The sequence below is a fragment of the Saccopteryx leptura genome, chromosome 6, assembly GCF_036850995.1.
Source record: "Saccopteryx leptura isolate mSacLep1 chromosome 6, mSacLep1_pri_phased_curated, whole genome shotgun sequence".
Lineage (NCBI taxonomy): Eukaryota > Metazoa > Chordata > Mammalia > Chiroptera > Emballonuridae > Saccopteryx > Saccopteryx leptura.
The window spans coordinates 14,879,859-14,905,805 of NC_089508.1; the positions used below are offsets into that span (position 1 = coordinate 14,879,859).

Here is a 25,947-nt window from a genome sequence, read left to right on the forward strand (position 1 = left end):
TTCTGAACTGGACTAGCTCCCTCTGCACGGGCTAACTACTGAGTCAATAAAAGCACTACGCTGAGGGCCAGGGCGGGGAGGGAAGCGGGCCTAGCGGCTACCTGTCCTGCTTAGCTAGTCAACACACAGGAGCTACAAGAAAAAGAAACCATCTACCGTGTCTGCATAAGGTGTCCTGAAAGGGCCCGAAGGGCCTCTGCAGTCTTCATCCCCGACTCGCGGTCTGACGCCACTACTATGTCCTCAGACAGCTTTGGCTTCTTCAGAATAAATGATCTTGTGTCTGCATAGACCATGGATTCCATGTCATAGTAATCTGAGCCAAAAAAATTGGCCACAAATGTTTACTTGTGAATATACCTTCATTCCCAACATCAAAAATGTGAGAAGAATGTCAATCTTTTATGTATCTGTAATTATTTTCAAAGGAAAATCACAGTGGGTCTCACTTAGGAAAAGGGCTGCAATTCCGTGCCGACATCTTTTCACAGACACATCACTCCCTCATCCAGCACCTAACCACGGGTTCTAATGAACACTCCTCGCCTACAGTACAGAAAGGCTCTTATGGAAGGATCCAATGGGATATTAACAATATAAACTTACTTTAAGTACAACAGTATTTTCTAAAACATGGTGAAAACAGAGTAGTCCTAATGTTCTCTAAAATTATGATACAGATTGTTTTTAAATCTTTCTGAAATCTGTTTTGTTCATTTTGCACTGTACCACTTTAGAGAAATGAATTAATCCTGGTAAGATTTCAACTGTCACAATTTCTGCCTGGTTGTAAAGTCTACTTTGAGAGATAATTTTAAGATGAATAGACATTTAAAAAAAGACAGCAAGGAATACACTGATCTTCAGTGCAAATAACCACAGCTCACTCACATCATCTGCAACATGCTTCTTGGGCCCAACTACTTTATACACTTTATAAAATATACCAAGCCCTGAAGCCCGGAATGCAGATGGCTGCCCTATCAACTGACTCGAGTTAGTGAGTGCCACTTCTCTTAAAGTTAACAGGCAAATAACAGAAGCAAATTCATCTTTCACTTAAAAAACTAAACACTTGCGAGCACCGTGCTGGGCACACAGAGAAGAACAGGAAAGTAGATGGATACACAATTCTAAGACAGTCTGCTCCACACAGAGCCCTCCGAGGGGTGTAACAAGCGCTGGGAGAATAAAGAGCTGGTGACAGACGAGCAGGAGTCAACCAGGAGGGGTGAGCTGCGGCCCAGAGCGCTGCAGGCAGAGGACACTGTGTGGAGTAAGGGGCGGCTCTCACAGGCACAGGAGCAGGAGACACGGGGGAGGTGGCGTGGCTAGAGGGCTGTGTGTGGCAGGCTGAGAAGGTGAGTGACAAGGCATAAGGGTTCTTGTGTCAATGAGTTTGAATTCTGGCCCAGAAGTCAGAGTAATCAAGAGAGGTCCTAATGGGTCACATGCTTAAATGGGTTTTCAGAAAAAGGGACAGTGTTAAGAATGGACTGGAGTCCAGATCTCGGCTATGAGGCTGCTGCCCAGATGTGCTGAGGCTCTGAGTTACCCAATTCTCAGCCCTTTCCCTATTCTAACCATCCCACCATCATCAGCACCAGCACCTCACCGTGCAGCGCATTTCCAACCACCAGAGGGGGCACACCGCCCTCCCCTGCAGGGTGGCAGTGAGCAGGAGGAGGAGAAACGAAATGACGTAGGAACAGGAGAACCGGTTTAAAAGGAGGCAACGACACGGGGGCCAAGACATGGGAAGGAGCCGAGGGCCCTTGGGCAGAGGACTGGATAGAGACGTGGCCCACGTACACACGGGAACTCCGCGGCCACGAGAGAAGATGCCGCCGTCTGCACCAGCACGGACGGATACTGAGAATCCCGTAAGTGACGGAGGTCAGATGGGAAAGTCAACCACCACAGGCTTTCACTCACGGAGGAGACACGACTAAAGCCAACAAACAAGCAAGATGGATGACAACTCAGAGACACAGGCAACAGTACGGTGGTCACCAGAGGGAAGGGAGGTGGGGGAGGGGTGGGGGAGGGTAAGGGGCAAGGGGTCAGCTATATGGTGAAGGGGGAGACTTGACTTGGGGTGAACACAATGCAATACAGAGATGATTATAGAACTGTACACCTGAAACTTGTACTACAATTTTATTATCCAATGTGGGCCCAATAAACGTAATAAAATTAATGAAAAAATAAAAGGAGGCAAAGATAAATCTCCATTTTAGATTGATTTAGTTGGAAGTTTTGTATCTCTCACATGTTTAGGATGAAAATCGGATGTGACCAGTGGGGCGCAGAGACAAATAAGAGAAACAGAGCCGAAAGGGAAGGTAAGAACGTTTAATAAGCTGTACATATTCAGTGCTGTGTCTTCTCACTGAATCCACACCCGTCATAGACGGCACTTGACCCAATCCGAACCGATTCACGGAGCTCGGACAGTAGCAAAAGCAGAGTCCACAGTGAGCCCAGGGCTGCTGGCTCCTCCGCACCACCTGCACTCGTTCGAGGCAAAGCGGTTCTACTTTGCATCTTGGGAGAGAATACAGGAGACGACAGTAACGCTGAGCGTAAGGCACAGGGGACAGGTAACACTTTAGAGGCAGCATAAGAGGCAAGGGGTTGATAAAGGAGAATGAAAAGGAGTCAGTAGAATAGACAGAAAAGTCCTGGGAGCCAAAGGATCAGAGACCGAAGAAAATGCAGAATTCAACGTCACCAACTACAGAGCCCAGAAAAGTGCAGAATTCAACTGTCACCAACTACAGAGCCCAGGAAAGTGTGCACTGAGGACAGCTGTACACCTCACAGCCACCGGCCACTGCTGCAGGATTGCTGTGAATAGCTGAGGTCAGGCAGAACCACACGATGCAATACTGACATCTGGGTCAAGAACAGGCTGACCCCACACTTTAGTTTCCTCCTGAAACCCCATGGAAATGTCAATAAAGAGTCAACTAAAAAAAAAAAAAAAAATCTCACAAAGAAAATAATTGTGAAAAAAGATACAACTACATTTTGAAAGTGAAAAACTAATTTAGAACTTTAAAAGCTGATTCCTAACCCATAATGAAGCAACCCAAGTGGACTCCAAGGCTGTCCACCCAAGGCGGAGGCACAGGCAGCACAGGCCCCGAGCCTCCCAGGACTGGGCGGCAGTGAAACGGGCGTATGCTCTGTGTCCATTTCAGACGTGGTTAGTTCTTTCTAAATTCTATTTTCTTAATTTCTAATCCGAAAGCACCTATCCCCTACCTCCATACCTGGAGCCTGACCAGGCGGTGGCACAGTGGATAGAGCATCGGACAGGGACACAGAGGTCCCAGGTTTGAAACCCCAAGGTTGCCGGCCTGAATGCAGGCTCCTCCAGCTTGAGCCCAAGGTCGCTGGCTTGAGCAGGGGGTCGCTCGTTCTCCTGTAGCCCTCCCCCACCATCAAGGCACATATGAGAAAGCAATCAATGAACAACTAAGGAGCCACAACAAAAAACTAACGCTTCTCATCTCTCTCCATTCTGTCTGTCCCTATCTGTCCCTCTCTATGACTGTCAAAAAACAAAAACAAAACAAAACAAAACCCAAAAAAAACCCCTGGAATTAGAGATCTGTTTTCTCATTGGCCATGGTTGGCAACATCCATGGATAAAGCATCATGGTGTCTGATAGAAAGGTGCTATATCAACTGAAAGCATACTATTAAAATTGCTAAAGCAGTCAGACTTCCTGATGAGAGCTGACCATCTCTCCCCGGAGAAGTCAAGCTTCGAGTCCTGAGAGCTCCCGCAGAGGGTCTCTGACAAGGGCTGCTGGCCGTGTCGAAAGAGGCCCCGCTGCAAACCAGGGAGGGGGCTGCTAAAGTGAACAAAGCCCCCACCCCAACTAGGAACCCAGGATGCCAACCAGAATTTTAAGTGCCCCCCCCCCCCGTGACATCGGAGGAAAAATTCTTTCGGGAAAGACGGTGACCAAATTGGAAACAATGAGACCAGAAAATCTAAAACCATCTTTAATGTCCTCAGAGAAATAAAAGTACTGCATACATGAAACAAAACCAGTATGGTAAAGAAAACCATACTGGGGAGGGGTGCACAGATAAAAGGGCTCTCAGAAAAAAACAGGCAGGAGGTAAGCAAAGGACAGAGCCCTTCACAAGCCTCCTAGAACTATCTGATGACTCAAACCGGACTGGCGCCACGGATAAAATGAAAACTAAAGGAACAGATGTGTGAGAGCTGATGAAGAGACATAACATACACGGCCTCAGCTGCCAACCATTCGGAAAGAAAATACCCTCATGCAGAAAGCAGGACAGAGCAGCGGGAGACGAGGGCACAAGCATGGAGGACAGCACACCACCTTACAGGGAGGAGGGCGGGGGCGGGGGCGAGCCAGGATGGAGGACAGCACACCACTTTACAGGGAGGGGGTGGGGGCGAGCCAGGATGGAGGACAGCACACCACTTTACAGGGAGGAGCCAGGATGGAGGACAGCACACCACTTTACAGGGAGGAGCCAGGATGGAGGACAGCATACCACTTTACAGGGAGGGAGAGGGTGGGGGCGAGCCAGGATGGAGGACAGCACACCACTTTACAGGGAGGAGGGCGGGGGCGAGCCAGGATGGAGGACAGCACAGCACTTTACAGGGAGGAGGGCGGGGGCGAGCCAGGATGGAGGACAGCACACCACTTTACAGGGAGGAGCCAGGATGGAGGACAGCACACCACTTTACAGGGAGGGGGTGGGGGCGAGCCAGGATGGAGGACAGCACACCACTTTACAGGGAGGGGGTGGGGGCGAGCCAGGATGGAGGACAGCACAGCACTTTACAGGGAGGAGCCAGGATGGAGGACAGCACAGCACTTTACAGGGAGGAGCCAGGATGGAGGACAGCACAGCACTTTACAGGGAGGAGCCAGGATGGAGGACAGCACACCACTTTACAGGGAGGAGCCAGGATGGAGGACAGCACACCACTTTACAGGGAGGGGGTGGGGGCGAGCCAGGATGGAGGACAGCACACCACTTTACAGGGAGGGGGTGGGGGCGAGCCAGGATGGAGGACAGCACACCACTTTACAGGGAGGAGCCAGGATGGAGGACAGCACACCACTTTACAGGGAGGAGCCAGGATGGAGGACAGCACACCACTTTACAGGGAGGGGGTGGGGGCGAGCCAGGATGGAGGACAGCACACCACTTTACAGGGAGGAGGGCGGGGGCGAGCCAGGATGGAGGACAGCACAGCACTTTACAGGGAGGAGGGCGGGGGCGAGCCAGGATGGAGGACAGCACAGCACTTTACAGGGAGGAGCCAGGATGGAGGACAGCACACCACTTTACAGGGAGGGGGTGGGGGCGAGCCAGGATGGAGGACAGCACACCACTTTACAGGGAGGGGGTGGGGGCGAGCCAGGATGGAGGACAGCACACCACTTTACAGGGAGGAGCCAGGATGGAGGACAGCACACCACTTTACAGGGAGGAGCCAGGATGGAGGACAGCACACCACTTTACAGGGAGGAGCCAGGATGGAGGACAGCACACCACTTTACAGGGAGGAGCCAGGATGGAGGACAGCACACCACTTTACAGGGAGGGGGTGGGGGCGAGCCAGGATGGAGGACAGCACACCACTTTACAGGGAGGGGGTGGGGGCGAGCCAGGATGGAGGACAGCACAGCACTTTACAGGGAGGAGCCAGGATGGAGGACAGCACACCACTTTACAGGGAGGAGCCAGGATGGAGGACAGCACACCACTTTACAGGGAGGGGGTGGGGGCGAGCCAGGATGGAGGACAGCACACCACTTTACAGGGAGGAGGGCGGGGGCGAGCCAGGATGGAGGACAGCACAGCACTTTACAGGGAGGAGGGCGGGGGCGAGCCAGGATGGAGGACAGCACAGCACTTTACAGGGAGGAGCCAGGATGGAGGACAGCACACCACTTTACAGGGAGGGGGTGGGGGCGAGCCAGGATGGAGGACAGCACACCACTTTACAGGGAGGGGGTGGGGGCGAGCCAGGATGGAGGACAGCACAGCACTTTACAGGGAGGGCGGGGGCGAGCCAGGATGGAGGACAGCACACCACTTTACAGGGAGGGGGTGGGGGCGAGCCAGGATGGAGGACAGCACACCACTTTACAGGGAGGGCGGGGGCGAGCCAGGATGGAGGACAGCACAGCACTTTACAGGGAGGGGGTGGGGGCGAGCCAGGATGGAGGACAGCACAGCACTTTACAGGGAGGGGGCGGGGGCGAGCCAGGATGGAGGACAGCACACCACTTTACAGGGAGGAGCCAGGATGGAGGACAGCACACCACTTTACAGGGAGGGGGTGGGGGCGAGCCAGGATGGAGGACAGCACAGCACTTTACAGGGAGGGGGCGGGGGCGAGCCAGGATGGAGGACAGCACAGCACTTTACAGGGAGGGGGCGGGGGCGAGCCAGGATGGAGGACAGCACACCACTTTACAGGGAGGAGGGCGGGGGCGAGCCAGGATGGAGGATGAGCCAGGATGGAGGACAGCACACCACTTTACAGGGAGGGGGGCGGAGGCGAGCCAGGAGCGCAGGCGCAGCGACACAGCTGGCGATGACAGACAGCTCACCCACGGGGTAGGAGCTGGCGTCTGGGGAAGGTACCCGTCAGAGAAGACCAGCACATCTTTCTGGGACAACGGGCCATGGGAGGGTCAGGGAACACAGCTGGTGACTGGGGAGTCCTGGCCAAGACGAAGCAAATTCAGTTAGGGGTCAACAAGCGGGGGGAAAGGGACCAGAGCTTCCAAAACAGAGGGCCCGCTGAAGGGACATCGAAAGAAGGGGAGAAAGGACTTCTGGATTTATGACTGCGGGTATCCAATGGCTCCCACCATGTACTCAGCAGACATTATTAGGGATCACACATGCATCTGGCAAGGGCAATGGGAACAGAGATTAACAAAACTCTAGCCCCGGTCCTGAGGTGGCCGTGTGTGTGTGTGTGTGTGTCTGTGTGTCTGTGCGTGCTGGTGGGGTGTCAGACTTAAACAATGAAGAGACAGTGGCCCTAAGAACGACAAGCTCCCAGTGTGTCCCTGGCAATGGGATTCCAAAGCACAGTCAACCTGAGGACCAAGTTCAACAGGCTGACAAATGAGAGCAGCTCGGGGCAATGGCAAAGCTGGTGGGAGGAGAGCAGGGCAGGGACTCGAGTCATCCCCAGAGCAGGGCCCTGAGCAGCTCACGAACTCGAGTCCCAGGTGAAATGGCAACAAACAGAAAGCTTCTGAATGTGGTGAAAAATACAAACACCATGTAATATAAAGAAAATGCAGATCTTGTCTTCCTGCCCCTAAAATATTTCACAGATCTAATATAGCATCTTAGAGCAGGATCTAAGAAACACAAGGCACATTAAATGAAATGTAAGGAATGGAAACAGCAACTGAAAAATGCTCGATTACACTGAACACATAAGATTAGGACCAACCTGGACTGATCTGCAGAGTCTCGGCTATGACGGGGTCGATCTGCAGCCGCGGCAACAACGGCCGCTGCGGAGTTCCTGGAACACACATTTAGAAAATTAACCAAGCTTAAACCACAATACTAACGTGTTATGTCCCAGAAATTATGCCCAAAATAATCTTTCTGGGTTCTTAAAAGTCCTAAAATTAGCAGGTGGTGCAGTGGATAGAGTGTCAGACTGGGACACAGAGGCCCCAGTTCAAAACCCAAGGTCACTGGCTAGAGCAAGGGGTCACTCGGTTTGCTCTAGGCCCCGGTCAAGGCTCATATGAGAAAGCAATCAATGAACAACTAAGGTGTCGCAATGAAGAATTGATGCTTCTCATCTCTCTCCCTTCCTGTCTGTCTGTCCCTATCTGTCCCTCTCTCTGACTCTGTCAAAAAATAAAAAATGTCTTAAAATTAAAGCTTAAGTAATACAACAAATAACACTTATAGACCAGTGGTCTGGGAGACAAAAACCCGTGAGTGTTAAAGCGACACCAGCAGGCACAGCTCGCTGTCCCCTCCGGAGGCTGTCCCCTGGGCTGGAGGAAAGCCTGGAGACGAAGGAGGAAGGGCGGGAGAGTCTGGGCCCCGCTGCCACCACAGAGACCCTGACTGCCAACTGCAAGACCCACCCAAGTAGCATCTCCCTCCATCACCTGGGCTCACCACGAGGCCTCGCTCCACCCAGCCCTGGGACTGCAAAGCAAAGCCCTCGGGGTGTCCGGTCAGCGCGCTCCGGGAAGACCGGCTGGGGGCTCGGCTGGACACTGAGGACGCTGACATGCACAGCTCTTGGCTCTGCAGCCCAGTCCTACCGAGGCATGGAAAGAACCACTCGGACTCCCCAGAGGAAGATGCTCAGCTAGAAACAGACTCATAGCTTCTTCAAAGTTACAATGAAAAAACAAAGCAAAGCCCTAAAATAGAATTGATTTTCTCCCTCTTCAATTTAAGGGTAAGCACTTAAAAAATTTTTTTTTCTTTATTGATTTTAGTGAGAGAGGAAGAGAAGGAGAAAGGGGAACGGGGAGGAGCAGAGGGAGAGGGAGAGAGAGACAGGAACATCGACCTACTCCTGTATGTGCCCAGACCAGAGATCGAACCAGCAACCTCTGCACTTCAAGACGATGCTCTACCAACCGAGCTATCTGGCCAGGGCTATGGTAAGCACTTTGAGGGATGAGAGAAAGTCCACATCTCTGAGCCTCCCCTGCCGAATGCTTAGCAAGTACCGGGTTCTCACTTGCACTGCAAACAGAAGCGTTACAGGCCAATGTACAAAGGGATGTGACGGAGAGGGTGCCGCACACTGAAATACGAATCAGATGCTTGCATGCTTCTAGTACGTCCATCACTGGCGGTTTCAACAGCCTTTGTTCACTCCGTAAGAACATGCCATTGCCATCTACCATGTCTATTAATGGGGGTTTTAAATTTTAAAAGCTAAACTCAATTCAGAATTTTATTTTTGAGAAATGTGGGAGAAGAGAGGGAGAGAGACGAAGGGAGAGAGACAGGGAAAGAGAACGAGAGGAAGGGATAGAGAGAGAAGCATCAGCTCATTGATCCACTTAGCTGTGCACCCATGGATTGCTTCTCATGAGCCCTGACCAGGACTCAAGCTGGCAACCTTGGTGCTCCAGGATGACACTCTAACCACGTGCGACTGGCCACGACTCCATTCGAAATGTAGCGTTTTCTCTTAAAATATTTTTATTACATCACTCTTTAGTAGTGTGCCAAAATAAAAGTAATTCCTTTCAAAGTTATCCTAGTGAGAACACTGCAGACACAGGAGCTGGCCTGAGAATACAGCAGATTCTGTCCTTTAGTCAAGGCCAGTGCTCTTGTAGGGCAGCCTGAGAAACTGACACGCATTCGGTTACAGCAACAATGTTCTCCCAATTCAAATGCAACAGATCTCTTCAACAGTGAGCATAAAAAAATGATACATTATAAAGGCACCAGAAAGGGGGCTATTTTCTCACATTTCAAATTCTGCTTCTTGTTTTGCTGTTCAAAACATCAGATCCACTAAAGAGGATGGATTTGTTAAGTTCTAGACTTCTCGGTTAAATCACATCAAGTACAATTTTGTTACTAAAAGTCCACGAAAAATTGAAGCTCTTTGTGACTTGCTGCCACTGTATGAGAACTAGTCAAGTTACAGGAAAGGCACAATGCCAGGGGTGAGGATCTAGACAATATCACACACTAAGATTTACCTTTCTCAATGTTTCTAAGGAAGCCAATTATTTTTACATCAGTAGTCCTTGACTGTGATTCAAAATCTACTTCTTCTTCAAGATCTCTGAACTCTCTGTTGCATTCAGTTATTGATTTTAAATATTCATTCATTTTAACCTCCAAAGATGAAATTTTTGCTTCATTCTGTGACACTCTAACATTTAAATCAAAAAGATTTGCTTCCACTGTCAAAATGGCTGTTTTCATTCCTTTAATTTCATTGATATCAGTTGATATTTTCCTTAAAAGATGGGAAATATAGTCTAGCTCATTCAGTGAGCAAGAGGAGCTTGTCACAGAACCTAAGTCAACTGGCTCAGGTGAGAAGAAAATCGGTAGAGATGGTGATGAAAACCTTGAAGACATTTTCATAAAATTCTCTTTCCTTCCTATTTTAAAAAATTTTTCCTTCACAGCCCATTAAATTGTTTCATCAAAAGTAAAAGTACTGATTAAGGCTTCCCCTTTAAGAAGTAGAAGAGAGAATAACATTTTAAACCTGTAACTAAAAAGACAGGGTTGTATCAATATATTTCTGGAATCACAACTCAAAAGTAAAGCCCTACTTACAGCTCCTCTCTAAACAATAAACCCTATTATGACATACAAGAGAACTCTGGTTTCTGATTGGCTGAAAACAAACATGTGACACACAAAGAATTTTCTATTCTTTACCTCAGGACAAGAAGCACTGAAGGTCTGGGGCCTAAATTAAACAATATGACATTAAGTACTTTATACCAGAATAGGATGTGAATTTAGTATACTTTAATCATGTCACCTATTAAACCAGTTTTTAAGCTTCAGATTAACATTGTTTATCTAACATCTTCAGGTTCATTTCCCCTTAAAAATGGTATAGGACAGTAGCTGGCATTTCCTTTGTAGGAAGAGGGCAGGGAGGGTAATTGGACCTATGATCACAGACAAATCTCTCCAAAAATACATGGTAATCATAGAATTCAACTGCACTGATATATGGTAGGAATTTAAAGATAGAAGGAATGAGAACTTGGCCTAGGTTTGATACTACAACTATTATTAGATAAATGATTTTCTCCCATTTTCTTGACAGTTATTCTTTGAAACACAAAAATTTTAAACTCTGATCAAGTCCAACTGGTCTGTTTCTTAGGTCGTTTGTCTTCTGGTGCCACATCTAAGCAGCAGTGCCTGCCTAAACCAAGCTTTAGATTTATATCTGTTTTGCTCTCCTACCTGCTCTGTAATTTTAGCTCTTATATTTAGGTCTTTGATCCATTTTGAGTTAATATACGGTCTACCGGAAAGTTCTGTCCGTTTTTGGAATAAAACAAAATACAAATTTTTCTTACCATCAATAAACTTTATTAAATAATATAATTGCCATTATTATTAATGATTTGCCAGCGTGAGGGCAATTTGTATATCCCATTTTTGAAAAATGTTTTATCTTTTGATGCGAAAAATTGAACCAGTGCTTGTTTGATATCTTCTTCATTTTTGAATTTTTTGCCCTTCAAAAAATTTTGTAAGGACAAAAACAAGTGGTAGTGGGAGGGTGCTAAGTCCGGGGAATATGGTGGGTGCGACAGAATTTCCCAGTCTAGTTCTGCAATTTTTTGACGAGTCCCCAAAGCAGCATGTGACCTGGCATTATCATGATGCAGTATGGTGGGCGTGCCGGGTGGATCCCGGTCGGGCACATGTGGGAGTCTGTCTGACTGCCTACCCCCTGCTTCTCACTTCAGAAAAATATAAAAAATAAAAATTTTAAACATAAATTTTTGATATGCAGTAAAATCAGCATATCAGGAAAAATTTATAGTTTAAATATATACATTTGAAAAGAGAAAGCTAAATTTAAAAATTGGATCTATTAAAAGAGCAGAAACTAATGAAATAGAAAAGTGATACCAGAAGAGAATCAATAAAGCCAAAATTATTGTTAAGTCTTTGGAAAGCCTGGCAAAATAATCTTCTTATGACAGACCAATCCCAGACAAAAAGAGAAGAAACACAAACATTGTGAGGTTCTAGGGCAGGCTAGTAAAAACAGAGTCTGGAGAGATGAGAGAACACTACCAACCACTCATGCGAATACATGTGCCTATTTAAATTTTAAAATCCGGTCACAAAGCTGTAAAACAGTGAGTAAGCACACTGACTAATGGTTGTTTGCAGATTGTCACTTTGTGCTTGCAAAGGAATGAATCCAGTAATAGTAACAGTCCTCATCAGTAGAGATACTGGATACCACTTCAGTTCTTTCACTTTAAAACAAAACAGTGACATAGAAAACCACACAAAACAAGTACTAGCTTAGTGAATTCTCATCCGGCAGACACTCCCCTGGACACCATCCAGGTCAGAGAACAGGACTATGCCGTGACCTCAGGGCCTTCATGGGCCTCATCCTGGTAAGTCTCCTCCAAACATAATCACTGTCAGCTTTTATCAAGTTTCTGTGCTTTTATCACACAACCAGGTGTTTCTAGACACCAGAGCTTAATTGTGTCCCCTTTATTTTGTTTTTTAATCTAGAATTCTTGGGCTTTTTGACCTATACAGGTCTCAGAAACTGACTTTGCCTGTTGCACAGTCTTGGTGCAGTTCAACCAACAATACTTCTCTGGCCTCTCCTCCTCCAAGCTCACTGCTGGTTCAGAGACTTCAACTCAGGTACTTGATCACTCAGGTTCAAAGTCTCTGGCAAGTCTAATGTAGTATTTTTATTATTTCATCAGGAGGCACAAAACAGCTGTTTTTCACTTTTCAAAAATGTTTTAGTAGCCATTAATTAACAGTGCCTGAATTATTTATTTTTATGTATTGATTTGAGAAAGGAAGGCGGGAGAAATATCAATTTGTTGTTCCACTTATTTATGCCTTTACTGGTTGATTCTTTGTGCGCCCCGAACCGGGGATGGAACCTGCAACATGGTGTATTGGGGCAATGCATGACTGACTAACTGGGCTACCCGGCCAAGGCAGTGCCTAGATTCTTTAATGCACTGTAAGCTGAAAAAAAATTTAAAAAACAGAAGAAAAAGAAAGGAAGCCCAAAAACATGCCCTGTGATTGTATCATTTTGTTTTTACTAGCTAGGATGATTTTAAAAGATGCTTCTCTCATCTGTATCAAGAGCTGGCAAACATCTTATTTAGGTTATGATGGTTATATGGTCTGTTTCAACTATTCAATTCTGTGGTTCTAGTACAAAGCAGCCAGAGATAATACATAAACAAGCAAGGTATGGTTCCAATAAAACTTTATTTATAAAAGCATCTGCTAACTCCTATACACGTACCACTTTGTTACCCAGTAGCACCATTCTTTAAGAAAAGACAGCATAAATGCTCAATTATTTATCTTAGGTATCTATTATTTTCTGGAGGGTAACCAATTAAGGGTCCACTTTTAGAAAATATCACCATGGCCCTGGCTGGGTAGCTCAGTTGGAGGACTGCCCTGTTACAGCAAGGTTGAAGGCTTGATCCCCAGTCAGGACACAGTTAAGAATAAACCAATAAATGCATAAACAGGTAGAACAACAAATCAATGCCTCTCTCTCTCTCCCCCTTCCTTCCTCTCTCTCTCAAATCAATTAGTAAAACTTAAAAAAGAAAGAAAGAGATGAAAAAACCCTGTTGGTCTTCGCAAACTGCCCCACTCACACTGTCCAGTCACTACCTACAGGCTACTCTGGGGTCTTCCCGTACCCAAGTTCTCCAATAACTGGAACTGCACATAATGCTCACATGGAAAACTGCACAATATGAAGATGTTTTTCAAAAGCAGAGAAGTAAATCTCAGATGAACCTGGACCTATTTGAAGGACACAGCTGAAGAGGAATAAACATGTAACTCTAGTGTTTGAAAAGTGTAAGTTAGAAATAACATGACGAACATATAGTCTTGGTGGGGGTCTTTAAATTCAGACGACTACAGAAGACAAAAAAGAACGAGACTCTTTCCTGATGGGAACAGAAGGAACAGTGGAGAGCAGTGAGTGAAGACTTGGGCAGACCCAGGGCTAGACAATACCGCTGCGAGAAGGCCAAGCTGAGGGGATCAGTCCTGAGCCATGCACTGGAGAGACATGGGGGGGGGGGGGGTGACGCTATGAGGGCTCTCACAGAGAAGTCATGTAATAAGCACAGTAAGTCTCATTTTAGATGGAGAGTGTTTGTACAGCAGCTGGGGATGGGGGACTGGGAGGAAGGGAGCAGAAAGGTCAGCTGGAAGCTAACTGTAGTATGTCAGGCAAAGGAAACAGCAGGGCCACGAGGACAATAAAGCGTGTCTGACAGGTCACAGAGAGTGAACATAGAGAAAGGGGTGATTCAAAAACAGCATTTCAAATTAAAGAGAACAGGGATAGGAATTAACAGAAAGAAGGAAAGCTAGAATGTAGATATCTCTGTATCTTTAAATTTGTACTTTCTAAAGACTAGCAACATACTGACAATACTAAAGTGACAGTTCATAGAAATTCATTGCACTGTTCTTTCTACTTTTGAGAACATTAAAAATGTCAATGATAAAGAGTTTTAAAAGTCTGAAAAATCTAAGTATAGATTTCTCTTGGTCCCTTTTTATTCTATTTTTGGGCTAGTGAGCACTTCTCCTGTAACATTTCATAAAAAATGAGAAATAATGCCTCCTGAAAACAGTGTAATAGATGGTGAAATAGTCTTTAAATTATTACCTTGACTTTTTTCTATATTATCCCCTTTTGTTTCCTCTTCTTTAATGGGAGGACTTATTCTAGAGGTCCTGCTTTGCCCCTGGACCATTTCTGCCAGCAATTCTTCTTGAGAAGTTCGAGTTCTAGGAGCAACTGGAAGCGTCTGTTTCTGTGAGACTTTTACATAAAAAACAAAAAGATGGAAATGGAAATGTAGAAATATATCAAACTAAATAGTCATATTAAACATAAGTGCTTCCACTTTAAAACATGAGACATTTGAAACAGCTCATAGAAACCACTTCATTTTTTTCTTACAATATGCTCAAGTGATATAACCTGACTTAAATACCTGTATGTATGCCAACAGCATCTATCCGTTTTAAACCACATACCATATATACACTAAAGCATATACGTCTTCATTTTTAACCAAATGTAATTTAGATCCTTTCATGATCTCATAACAACTTCAAATTGTAATTTAGATAAACTATATAAAGAAATAATTTCAATGCTATTTCTCAAAAAAAAAAAACTTGGGGGATCTTCAACTATTACAAAAGCAGGAAACTTCAGGGTCACAATGAGTAACATTCCCTAAATTCCTCATCATTTTTTTTTTTTTTTCATTTTTCTGAAGCTGGAAACGGGGAGAGACAGTCAGACAGACTCCCGCATGCGCCCGACCGGGATCCACCCGGCACGCCCACCATGGGGCGACGCTCTGCCCACCAGGGGGCGACGCTCTGCCCATCCTGGGCGTCGCCATATTGCGACCAGAGCCACTCTAGCGCCTGGGGCAGAGGCCACAGAGCCATCCCCAGCGCCCGGGCCATCTTTGCTCCAATGGAGCCTTGGCTGCGGGAGGGGAAGAGAGAGACAGAGAGGAAAGTGCGGCGGAGGGGTGGAGAAGCAAATGGGCGCTTCTCCTGTGTGCCCTGGCCGGGAATCGAACCCGGGTCCTCCGCACGCTAGGCCGACGCTCTACCGCTGAGCCAACCGGCCAGGGCCAATTCCTCATCATTTTAAACATGATTGTGACAGACTAAAAATGGGTGTGTAAATAGAATTGTTAGGTCAAGTATAGGCCTTTGCCTGATAGATAATTCTTATCCTATATGCCAGAAACCTGTTCAGTTTCACATTCGGAAGTTAAATCAGGGCTGAGGAAAAGCAGGGGGCAGATGACTACCAGGATCAAAAGCTGACAGCTCCCAGTTTACTTCACTTTAGAGAGGATCACAGAAAGAGATGCAAAAACGAATGGGAAAGTAGAATAGTCATCAAATACAGAGTGTGTAGCAAAAATAAAACATATACCATATTTCCCCACGTATAAGACACACCCTTTTTTGAACAATGTGGGGGCTAAAATCTGGGTGTGTCTTACACAGTGGTTGGAGGGTTTTTACTTGCATTTCCCACTTTTCCACGTGGATGCCGAGTTGTACAAAATTTTTTTTTTTTGTATTTTTCTTAAGTTGGAAACGGGGAGGCAGTCAGACAGACTCCCGCATGCACCCGACCGGGATCCACCCGGCATACCAACCAGGGGGCGTTGCTCTGTTGCAACCAGAGCCATTCTAGAGCCTGAGGCAGAAGCCATGGAGCAATCCTCAACGCCCGGGCAAACTTTGCTCCAATGGAGCCTTGACTGCGGGAGCGGAAGAGAGACAGAGAGGAAGGGGGTGGGGGGGATGGAGAAGCAGATGGGCGCTTCTCCTGGGTGCCCTGACCGGGAATCGAACCTGGGACTCCTGCACGCCAGGCCGACGCTCTGAGTTGTACAAATTTTATGATGAATAAAACTTAGCTCAATAACTTTATGTAATACCTTCTTTTCAAATTTCAGGCCCCAAAATTAAGGTGTGTCTTATACATGGGCACACCTTATACATGGGAAAATACAGTAATACTTTCTATTTATTATATATTTCACACACTGAAGAGAGGAAGTAAAAGATATTACAACTGCTCAAAGAACTAAATTCCACTGACAGTTTGGAAAATTTCTCAAACTGGTCCAATTTCCTTTTAAAACTCTTCTTCTAAAAACAGATTCTTCTCTGAACCTCATCTTGGTCTTGACGTTGCGTAGGAATTTTCGTTTTACTACAGCTTGGGGAGCAGTATTTCTAGCTTACTCAGGTTACAGAAATCTTTTACTTAATGAAAACACGATCCATTTAAATTACCTGTAGAATAGTTAGTTGTTTTTGTTACAGATTCTTGAGCTTCAGATATAGCCTTCAAAATCAGATTCTTGTTCGCTTGTTTAGAAGGAGGAAGCGAGGGTCTAGAAAGGTAAGAATATTTTGATTACAGATTACTTCACATACTTCACATACTAGCCGTCCGTTGTCTTTACTGCAGCTTTCTTTTAGGCTTTGAACAGACTAGTTGTAGTTTTTAGGAAATGCCAACTAGACTAAATTCTTTTAACTTTAAAAAATCATAAGTCTGATTAACTTTTCCACCCATTTTAGTTTTTAATATTCTCCAGTTTCTCTTCCATTCATGTTTTTTTCAAAAAACCAATGGAAAAGTTTTACATGCTGTAATTTTTTATTTTCATGCTATACTCTTCAAGAAGCCAGAAGACTCCACCCACCACGCAGGTGCAGACTAACGCGCAGCCACACGCAGGTACCTCCGCTCGGGCTTCGCCGGCACAGACACGCTGCTGGACAGGCTTCCCGCGCGGGACCCGCAGTCGTCGTCCTCCTCCTCCTCTTCTCCGTCGTCACTAAACTTCTTCACTTTAACAACTGAACTTACCACAGGCAACTTCCTCTTCCGAAAGTTTTCTTCCTGCAATCAGATCAATTTATGCTTATCTAGTCTCAGAAAGTAGTGAAGTTCTATCACCGAATTTTTTTTTTTTTTAAGAAAAAGCCAATCACATTAATAAAAAATAAACATATTGGCCCTGGATGCTTGCCTTCAGTGGTAGAGCGTTGGCCCAGCGTGTGAAAGTCCCAGGTTCGATTCCAGCCAGGGCACACAGGAGAAGCCACCATCTGCTTCACCACTCCTCCCCTTTCTTTTCTCTCTGACACCCCCCCCCCCCCCCGCCCGCAGTAGAGGCTCCATTGGAGCAAAGTTGGCAGGGGCCCTGAGAACAGTTCCATGGCCTCTGCCTCAGGCGCTAGAGTGGCTCTGGTTGCAACAGAGCAACGCCCCAGATGGGCAGAGCATCGCTCCCTGGTGGGCGTGCCAGGTGGGTCCCAGTCAGGCACATGTGGGAGTCTGTCTCTCTGCCTCCCTGCTTCTCGCTTCAGGAGGAGGGAAAAAGTGTGTGTGTGTGTGTGTGTGTGTGTGTGTGTGTGTGTGTGTGTGTGTGTGTTAGTATCTCTAATAGTCAACCTTTGGTGAAAACAAGAACTAGTGCTTTTCATTTATAAGCAACAACATGTAGCACTGTTGAGAAAACTAAAATAGTTCCTCTCATCTTGACCAGAACATGCTGTGAAAACTCTAAGGGTGACCTAAAACCCACTCAAACAGTAAGGTAAAAGTATCTCACATGTTGGCATGCCAAGAAAATAAACATGTGTGAAATATGTGTAGAAATCAGTCATGGAGAGAAAAGTCTGATTGGTGTAAAATGGTGAGTAGCACAAAACTTAGTTTAAAATAAATTTGCAATTATGTACTGGTTATTTCACACACTATCTAGTATAAAGAACTGTCCATTTTCAGCCCAGCAAGCTAAGACTGACAAATAGATACAAACCTCAATACTCATTTTTTCTGAGTTGTTTCTGAAGAAGGGGCTATAAGCCTCCTCTAAGCTGTTCAGTACTACCGGTTCGCACAGACGTCCTGTTTCATACACCCGGCTGTTCTGGAAATCGAGTTGCTTGGCAGCATGAATACTGTTTTGCTGCTGTTGAAATTGCAACCTGCTTAAATGAACACCATTATCTGCAGTTCGACTTGCAGGTGGTCGATAAATTTCAATAGAAGGGCGAGAGGAACCGTAAGTAAGTGTCACTGTAGGTTTCTTCTGAGATAAGGGATTCTCCTGTACAAAATTCAGGTCTTCATCAATAAGATCATCTGGTTCTGGCTTAATATCTATCACATCTTCAGAGGGGGCCGGCTCCCTCAGGGGCTTCACAGCTGACATTAGTCGGGTTGCAGCTCCATCATCATAAGTCTGTCTATAAACACACACAAAACATATTACAATCGATTTAGAGGGTTATGTTCCAATCGGCAAATGTATACTTAAATTGTAATGAAAGGGTCTGCATACTCCCTTTATGTATTTCATTAAAATCTACTTTGAAATTGCATCCCCCCCCATACTATTATTTGAGATAATCATAATTTGGTCTCATCCATTCTTTATTTTACTTAAAAAAAATTGCTCATAATATCACTATTTCAAAATTTTCTGAAGATGGTAATTTAAAGATAGAAAAACGAATGTTAACATCACATACATCCCCATCCACCCACTTAAGGTCACACAGGACACCCACCTGACATGAGAGGCTTTCTGCTCCTGGGAACTCGAGGCCACCCTGGAGTCTCTCTTCTCGGGCCGAGCGCTGGTGACAGGCAGGGGCGGCACTGCGGCCTCGTGCCTCCTCTCATCGCCCCGGCCGGAGCCGCTCCTGTGCGCAGGCACGCTACTATCGAAGATGTTCGTGTCGGAAGACTTTAGACTAGAGGGGTCTGGAAAGAAAAACACACGATCCTTTTCAACTATTTTTATTACTTTGATACTTCCCCTAGCTCATCACCAATTTAAAAGCAATACATGTTCTTCCACATCATTTTTAACCCTCTGAGTAGTACGAACGTTCATGTAACGTCCTCGTGCCTCCTGACCATCCAGAGTACGATCGTACAAAAATTTTTATTTTAAAAATGTGTAAGGCAACATTAAAAAAAAGTCAAATGTATGTTCTTCTTGTTTCCATAAATTGGTTATCAAAAAACATAATTTTAAGTTAATAAAACTGTAACAAACTAATTTTATTTTTAGGAAAAAAAACTCACTCCTGGGGATCAGCGAGCATTAAAAAAACTCACTACTCAAAGGGTTAATAGCTGAATATCATTCCATACATAGTAATGTAACTTATTCAATTTACTATTACTGGACTTTTAAGTAATTTTCAATTATAAAGTATTGCGACATCCTTAAGACTAAACTGCTGCAAACACCTATAATTACTTCCTTAGGATAAAATGCGTACTCCCCTCCCTTATATTATCTTTGAGCCTGGGCCAGATAGCTTGGTTGGTTATAATGTCATCCCCACAGGCAAAGGTTGCAGGTTCAATCCCCAGTCAGGCCTGACCAGGTGGTGGCACAGTGGATAGAGCGTCGAACTGGAATGCAGAGGACCCAGGTTCAAAACCCTGAGGTCGACGGCTTGAACACAGGCTCATCCGGCTCCAACACGGGCCCACCAGCTTGAGTGCAGGGTCTCTGGCTTGAGTGTGGAATCCTAGACATGATCCCATGGTCGCCAGCTTGAGCCCAAAGGTCGCTGGCTTGAGCCCAAGGTCGCTGGCTAGAGCAAGAGGTCACGTGCTCTGCGGTATGTAGCCTCCGAGTCAAGGCACATATTAGAAAGCAATGAGCAACTAAAGGAGCTGCAACAAAGAATTGATGCTTCCCATCTCCCTCCCCCCTTCCTGTCTCTGTCTCAAAAAAAAAAAAAAAAAAAATCCCCAGTCAGGGTACATACAAGAACAGATCAATGTTTCTTTCTCTAAAATCAGTAACTTTAAAAAGACATAAATATTCTTTGCATTATATAAATGTATTGCTCTTAAATTCATAAAAATACATGCTTCCTAAAAAAGTTTTCAAATTTATGAGCTTTTCCCATGAAAGCAGTTACAATTGCTTTAAAAAGAAAAGTAATCATGTGCTATAGCAAATTCCAAGAAAAGCCCATTTTTATGAATCTTACCAGTTGTAACAGAGCGAAGTTTGTCTAATACACCATGAAGCCTAAAAGAAAAAAATATAAAGCTTGCTTTAATCAGGAAAGATTTTATTTCTACTATCACTCTAAAAATCTGATGATGTTATAGAATCAAACTTCAAACAAATATTGATAAATGGTATTTAATGGATAAATAGCAGTCAAGTTTCATTTCTTAAAAAAGGCTTTACGTGAATGCTATAAGAGCTATCAAAAATCTTATCTTTTTCGACCCTGGCCAGTTGGCTCAGCGGTACAGCGTTGGCCTGGCGTGCGGGGGACCCAGGTTCGATTCCCGGCCAGGGCACATAGGAGAAGTGCCCATTTGCTTCTCCACCTCCCCCCTTCCTCTCTGTCTCTCTCTTCCCCTCCCGCAGCTGAGGCTCCACTGGAGCAAAGATGGCCCGGGCGCTGGCTCCTTGGCCTCTGCCCCAGGCGCTAGAGTGGCTCTGGTCGCGGCAGAGCGAGCATCGCCCCTGGTGGGCGTGCCGGGTGGATCCCGGTCGGGCGCATGCGGGAGTCTGTCTGACTGTCTCTCCCCGTTTCCAGCTTCAGAAAAATACAAAAAAAACCACAAAAACTTATCTTTTTCATCACTATTTTCAACATCTAGTCTCTGAAAAAACAAGGGTAAAAATTTTAAGACCGAACTGGGTAGCTCAGTTGGTTAGGGTATTGTCTGAATGGCAAGATTGCAGGTTTGATCTCTGGTCAGGGCACATACAATAATCAACCAATGAATGCATAAGTGGAATAACAAATCAATGCTTCTCTCTCTCTCTAAAAATCAATTAAAAAAAAAAAAGAGAAATATAATTTGACCACACTGTCTTACTAAAAAAAAATGTTATTTTGGCCTGACCAGGTGATGGCATAGTGGATAGAGCGTCGACCTGGGATGCTGAGGACCCAGGTTCGAAACCCCAAGGTTGCCTGCTTGAGCACCAGCCCATTTGGCTTGAGCGTGGGATCACAGACATGAGCCCAAGGTCGCCAGCTTGAGCAAAGGGTCACTGGATCAGCTGGAGCCCCCCCCCCAATCAAGACAGGTAAGAGAAAGCAATCAATGAACAACTAAGGTGCTGCAACTATGAGTTGATGCTTCTTATCTCTCCCTTTCTGTCTGTCTCTAAAAAACAAAACGAAATAAATGTTATTTCCTTTCATAAGGACTAAAGACACAACAATAACTTAGCTAAATATGTATCATAAACATGTACTGTAGCTTACTATTACGATTGTTTAGGCACAGTTTAATTTTATCTACCAGCATAGTTTCTGAAAAAACTTAATTCTGAGGTAAAAAAACTTAATCTCAAAATACACTATCATTGCCTGATCTGTGGTGGCATAGTGGATAAAGCGTCCACCTGGAATGCTGAGGTTGCCGGTTTGAAACCTCGGGCCTGCCCAGACAGGGCACAGATGAGAAACAATTACTACTAGTTGAGGCTTCCCACCCCTCCTTCTCTCCCTCTCTCCTCTTTCTAAAGTCGATAAAATCTTTAAAAAAAAAAAAAAAATATATATATATATATATATATAATATTTCACCAAAACTATTATTTACAAAAACCAATGCTGTAAACAAACACGGACCATAACCTTGCTTATAATGTAACCTATTTTGTTTTCGTAGTTATGTATAAGGCAAATGTCTTACAATCCTTCCAAGAGGCCATACCTCCTGAAACACCATAAATAGCTCATTATGTTTCACCTAGAACCCAGCCCCACGCCGCCGTCACCTGGGACACAATTACTGCAGGCCTCCAAAGAACCAGATTTGTCTATTTGGGACTGGTGTCAATAAACATTTAACTCAGGAAAGCAAAGGGCCAAAAAGAGACACCATCACTTGCAAGAGTACATGTTAAAGAACTGAATTTACAGCAAGATAAAAGTTTAAAAAGTTGAATTAATTTGATCTTGAATTCAAATTCAGTCAGAAGTCTACTTATGTAAGAAATTTGTCTAACACATTCCATCAAGTTATCTGAGAAATAATCTACTAGGTCAATCTCCTATATTAAACTAGTGGGACTAAAACTAAAGTAATCCAAAGGTTGAACGTAAGTCAGGTCATAAAAATGTACATGAAACAAATACCTGGACTAATGAAGACTTTTAAATAAATAAAGAAACAAATAAACCCACTCATGATAATGGTGACTACTTCCCTAGTCAAAACACCACGATCTCTTCTGGGGGGAAAGGTGGGGGCACATTCTGAGGATAAACTGGAACAAGTGTGTTAACAAGATGGAACGAGGCCACGCCTGTATTTATGAAATGTTTTAGGTTTCAAAAGATTTGAAGATTGATGCCTGTACTTCATGTTCTTCAAAACTGTGATATGTTCCTGGCTGGTTGGCTCAGCGGTAGAGCGTCGGCCTGGCGTGCGGGGGACCAGGGTTCGATTCCCGGCCAGGGCACATAGGAGAGGCGCCCATTTGCTTTTCCACCCCCCCCTCCTTCCTCTCTGTCTCTCTCTTCCCCTCCCGCAGCCAAGGCTCCATTGGAGCAAAGATAGCCCGGGCGCTGGGGATGGCTCCTTGGCCTCTGCCCCAGGCGCTGGAGTGGCTCTGGTCACGGCAGAGCGACGCCCGGAGGGGCAGAGCATCGCCCCCTGGTGGACAGAGCTTCACCCTGGTGGGCGTGCCAGGTGGATCCCGGTCGGGCGCATGCGGGAGTCTGTCTGACTGTCTCTCCCCGTTTCCAGCTTCAGAAAAAAAACACAACAACTGTGATATAAAACTAGAGGATTCTGTGTGGGATTTCAAGAACACTTCTAAAAAGTTATAAAGCATATATTTACCTGCTGGGGTAAAAACACCTTCAGGACAAACTTTTGGTTTAAAGGCAGAAAGCTAACAAGCTCAGCGCCTTCTATTTTCCGTCAAGGTCTCTCGCCATTCAAATGACGCAGGCCACTGTGCCCACTCACCTCCTGCCCGCGACCCTGTGCTGACTCGGTGGCTCCCAGTGGGAGGGGCCGCATGCAGACACTGCCTCCTGGCTTCTCAACCACCACACCCTCTCCCAGCCCCCGACTACCTGAAACCTGGTACCAGAGCCTCAGCTACTCAAGTTGAATCTTATGCTTTTAATCAATATTTTTAACTAACGCCCATGTGGTTTGAAAAAGAACACTGAAAATTACATTCTTATATTGAACACAAAGTTGCTTATTTTAAAATTTCAAACTTCAAAAAGTTGGAAACTTTTAAAAAATGATTTGAAATTTTTTTCAAAATCCTTACCCCCTAAGAATTAACTCATTGGAGAAAGCAATTTAGGAAGTCAACTCAGTCCAAAAATAATCTGCAATTGGTTTAGGCCGGAGGAAAGGAATAATAAGATGTAGTTAACATACAGATAACATACTAAGGACTGGCTATGGGCCAGGCACAGCTGTGAGCACATGACATGTATCAGCTCACTGCACACAAGGATGAGTTGCCATTCCCATTTTACAAATGGGGAAACCAAGGCAGGAGGCAGACCCAGGATTCACCTTGGCAGTCTGGTTCAGAGGCTGTGCTCCCATTGCTCACAATCTGTCTGTCTTTCTTTCTTTTTTTTATCGAGTGAGAAGCAGGAAGGTGGAGAGACTCCCAGCAACCCAACTGGAGCCACTGCTCTGTTGCTCAGCAACTGAGCTATTTTAGCACTTGAGGCGGGGCCATGAAGCCATCCTCAGCGCCTGGGGTCAACTTGCTCATTCAAGCCATGGCTGCAGGAGGGGAAGGGATGGGATAGAGAAGCAGATGGGTGCTTCTCCTGTGTGCCCTGACCAGGAATCAAACCCAGAACTTCCACATGCCAGGCCAACACTCCACTGCTGACCCATCCAGCCAGGACATAATCTGCTTTGCCACACTGAGCCTGACTCCTGTCAAGAACTTCTTTGCAGACAGAATACCTACTCTAGCTCGTGCGAGTTTGGTCTAAGGGTAAATATTCAGAAACATACCATACGGTGAATCGAACTGTGTTGTTCCCTAGGAACAGGGACAGGTCCTCTGTCATTTGCTCCTGACTTTTCTTGTTGGCCACCATCACCATAATGTAATCAGGAAGTTCTTCATCTATTTAAAAGGAAAAGTATATAAAAACCTTTTTATGTTTTCCTCAAAATTCTCTCCTTAAAGTTGACGTGCTTGAAAATATAGATGTAGCTATAAGAATTAATATCTCAGCTCTACTGAAATTATGTTGGACAAGAAAGTATAGCTCTTTTACTCTTCATTCCATATGTATTTCAATTACTACTAGAGGAATGGGAATTGGAATAACTAATACTTATAAAACTATTAATAGGTTTTTCTGAATTACACCATCAAACTTCAGAGTGCATAAATTTCATCTTTTTAACAATGTTCATTAATTTCAGAGAAGCTTCCAGAAAGCACATGGACATTCCTCAAGAAAAATTGAGTTTTGTTAAGTTTAGTGTTTGTTTCAAAATGATCCTCATTTCTCAAGAGAACACCTTTATTCTTGGTACTCAGGGTAACAACCTTGCAGCAACATCAAATAAAACCACCAAAAAGTCCTACATCATTTGAAAATTCAATCTTAAGATTAAATAATTTCAAGTCACTGTTTTATACTAATATTGTACCTTCCTACACAGTGATAATGAGGGGGTCTAATATCAACACAAATAAAAACCACCTTAGTAAAAAGGTAGAAAAGCAAAAAATCATCCATCAGAAACTCTAATCCCTACCAAAAAAAATATTTAGATTTATCACCTTAAATACTCATATTTCTACGTAGGCAGAAAGGTTCACTTCAAAAGTACTATCAGAAATTTGTTTCAAGGAGAATGTCAAAAAACCAGTTCAAGCCTGACCAGACGATGGTGCAGTGGATAGAACGCCAGACTGGGACACGGAGGACCCAGGTTCATATCCTCGAGGTCGCCAGCTTCAACATCAGCTCATCTGGCTTGAGCATGGGATCACAGACATGACCCCAAGGTCGCTGGCTTGAGCAAGGGGTCAATCGCTTTGCTGTAGCCCCCAGGTCAAGGCACATATGAAAAAGCAAATCAATGAAAAACCAAGGTCTTGCAACAAAGAATTGATGTTTCTCTCCTCTCCCCCTTCCTGCCTGTCTGTCCCTATCTGTCCCTCTCTGTCCTGGGCTCTCACTTAAAAAAAAAATTCAGTTCAAGAAAAACACAGCTGTATTGAGGAAGACCAATCACAAATGGAGAAAAATTGGATTATTTGACGAAAGCATACAATATAAGTGAGGAACCCTGGCCAGGTAGCTCAGCTGGTCGGAGGATCATCCGGATCAACCAAGGTTGAGGCTGGTCCCCAGTCAGAGCACACGCAGGAATCAACCAATGAATGTATAAATAAGTATAACAAATTGATATTTCTTCCTTCCCTCTAAAATCAGTAAGGTTTTTTAAAAAATGCAAGGAGATACAAGGACAAGTAGCCACTTATTATTTTCTCTGGAGAGTATTAAAAGGCCCCCACTGCTTTTTGATGTTTAGTAAAAAACCTTGGTAGCTTACACATGCAAAGCGGACCT

General features: G+C 45.0%; 1 protein-coding gene across 5 annotated transcripts in view; it reads right to left on the reverse strand.

Annotated features, from left to right (window-relative positions):
* Positions 1–25,947, reverse strand: part of ZC3H14 (zinc finger CCCH-type containing 14) — a 40,576-nt gene that overhangs the window by 7,025 nt on the left and 7,604 nt on the right. For 2 of the 5 annotated variants that reach the window (XM_066387942.1, XM_066387941.1), the window contains exons 3-11: positions 24,368–24,482; positions 20,377–20,417; positions 18,928–19,123; positions 18,174–18,603; positions 17,088–17,248; positions 16,633–16,733; positions 14,456–14,611; positions 7,493–7,567; positions 157–316 (exon numbers count right to left, since the gene is read on the reverse strand). In XM_066387942.1, the coding sequence (XP_066244039.1) occupies positions 157–316; positions 7,493–7,567; positions 14,456–14,611; positions 16,633–16,733; positions 17,088–17,248; positions 18,174–18,603; positions 18,928–19,123; positions 20,377–20,417; positions 24,368–24,482 (1,435 nt within the window). The remainder of the gene's footprint in view (positions 1–156; positions 317–7,492; positions 7,568–14,455; positions 14,612–16,632; positions 16,734–17,087; positions 17,249–18,173; positions 18,604–18,927; positions 19,124–20,376; positions 20,418–24,367; positions 24,483–25,947) is intronic. The other 3 variants (XM_066387943.1, XM_066387945.1, XM_066387944.1) reach the window with 3 other exon arrangements.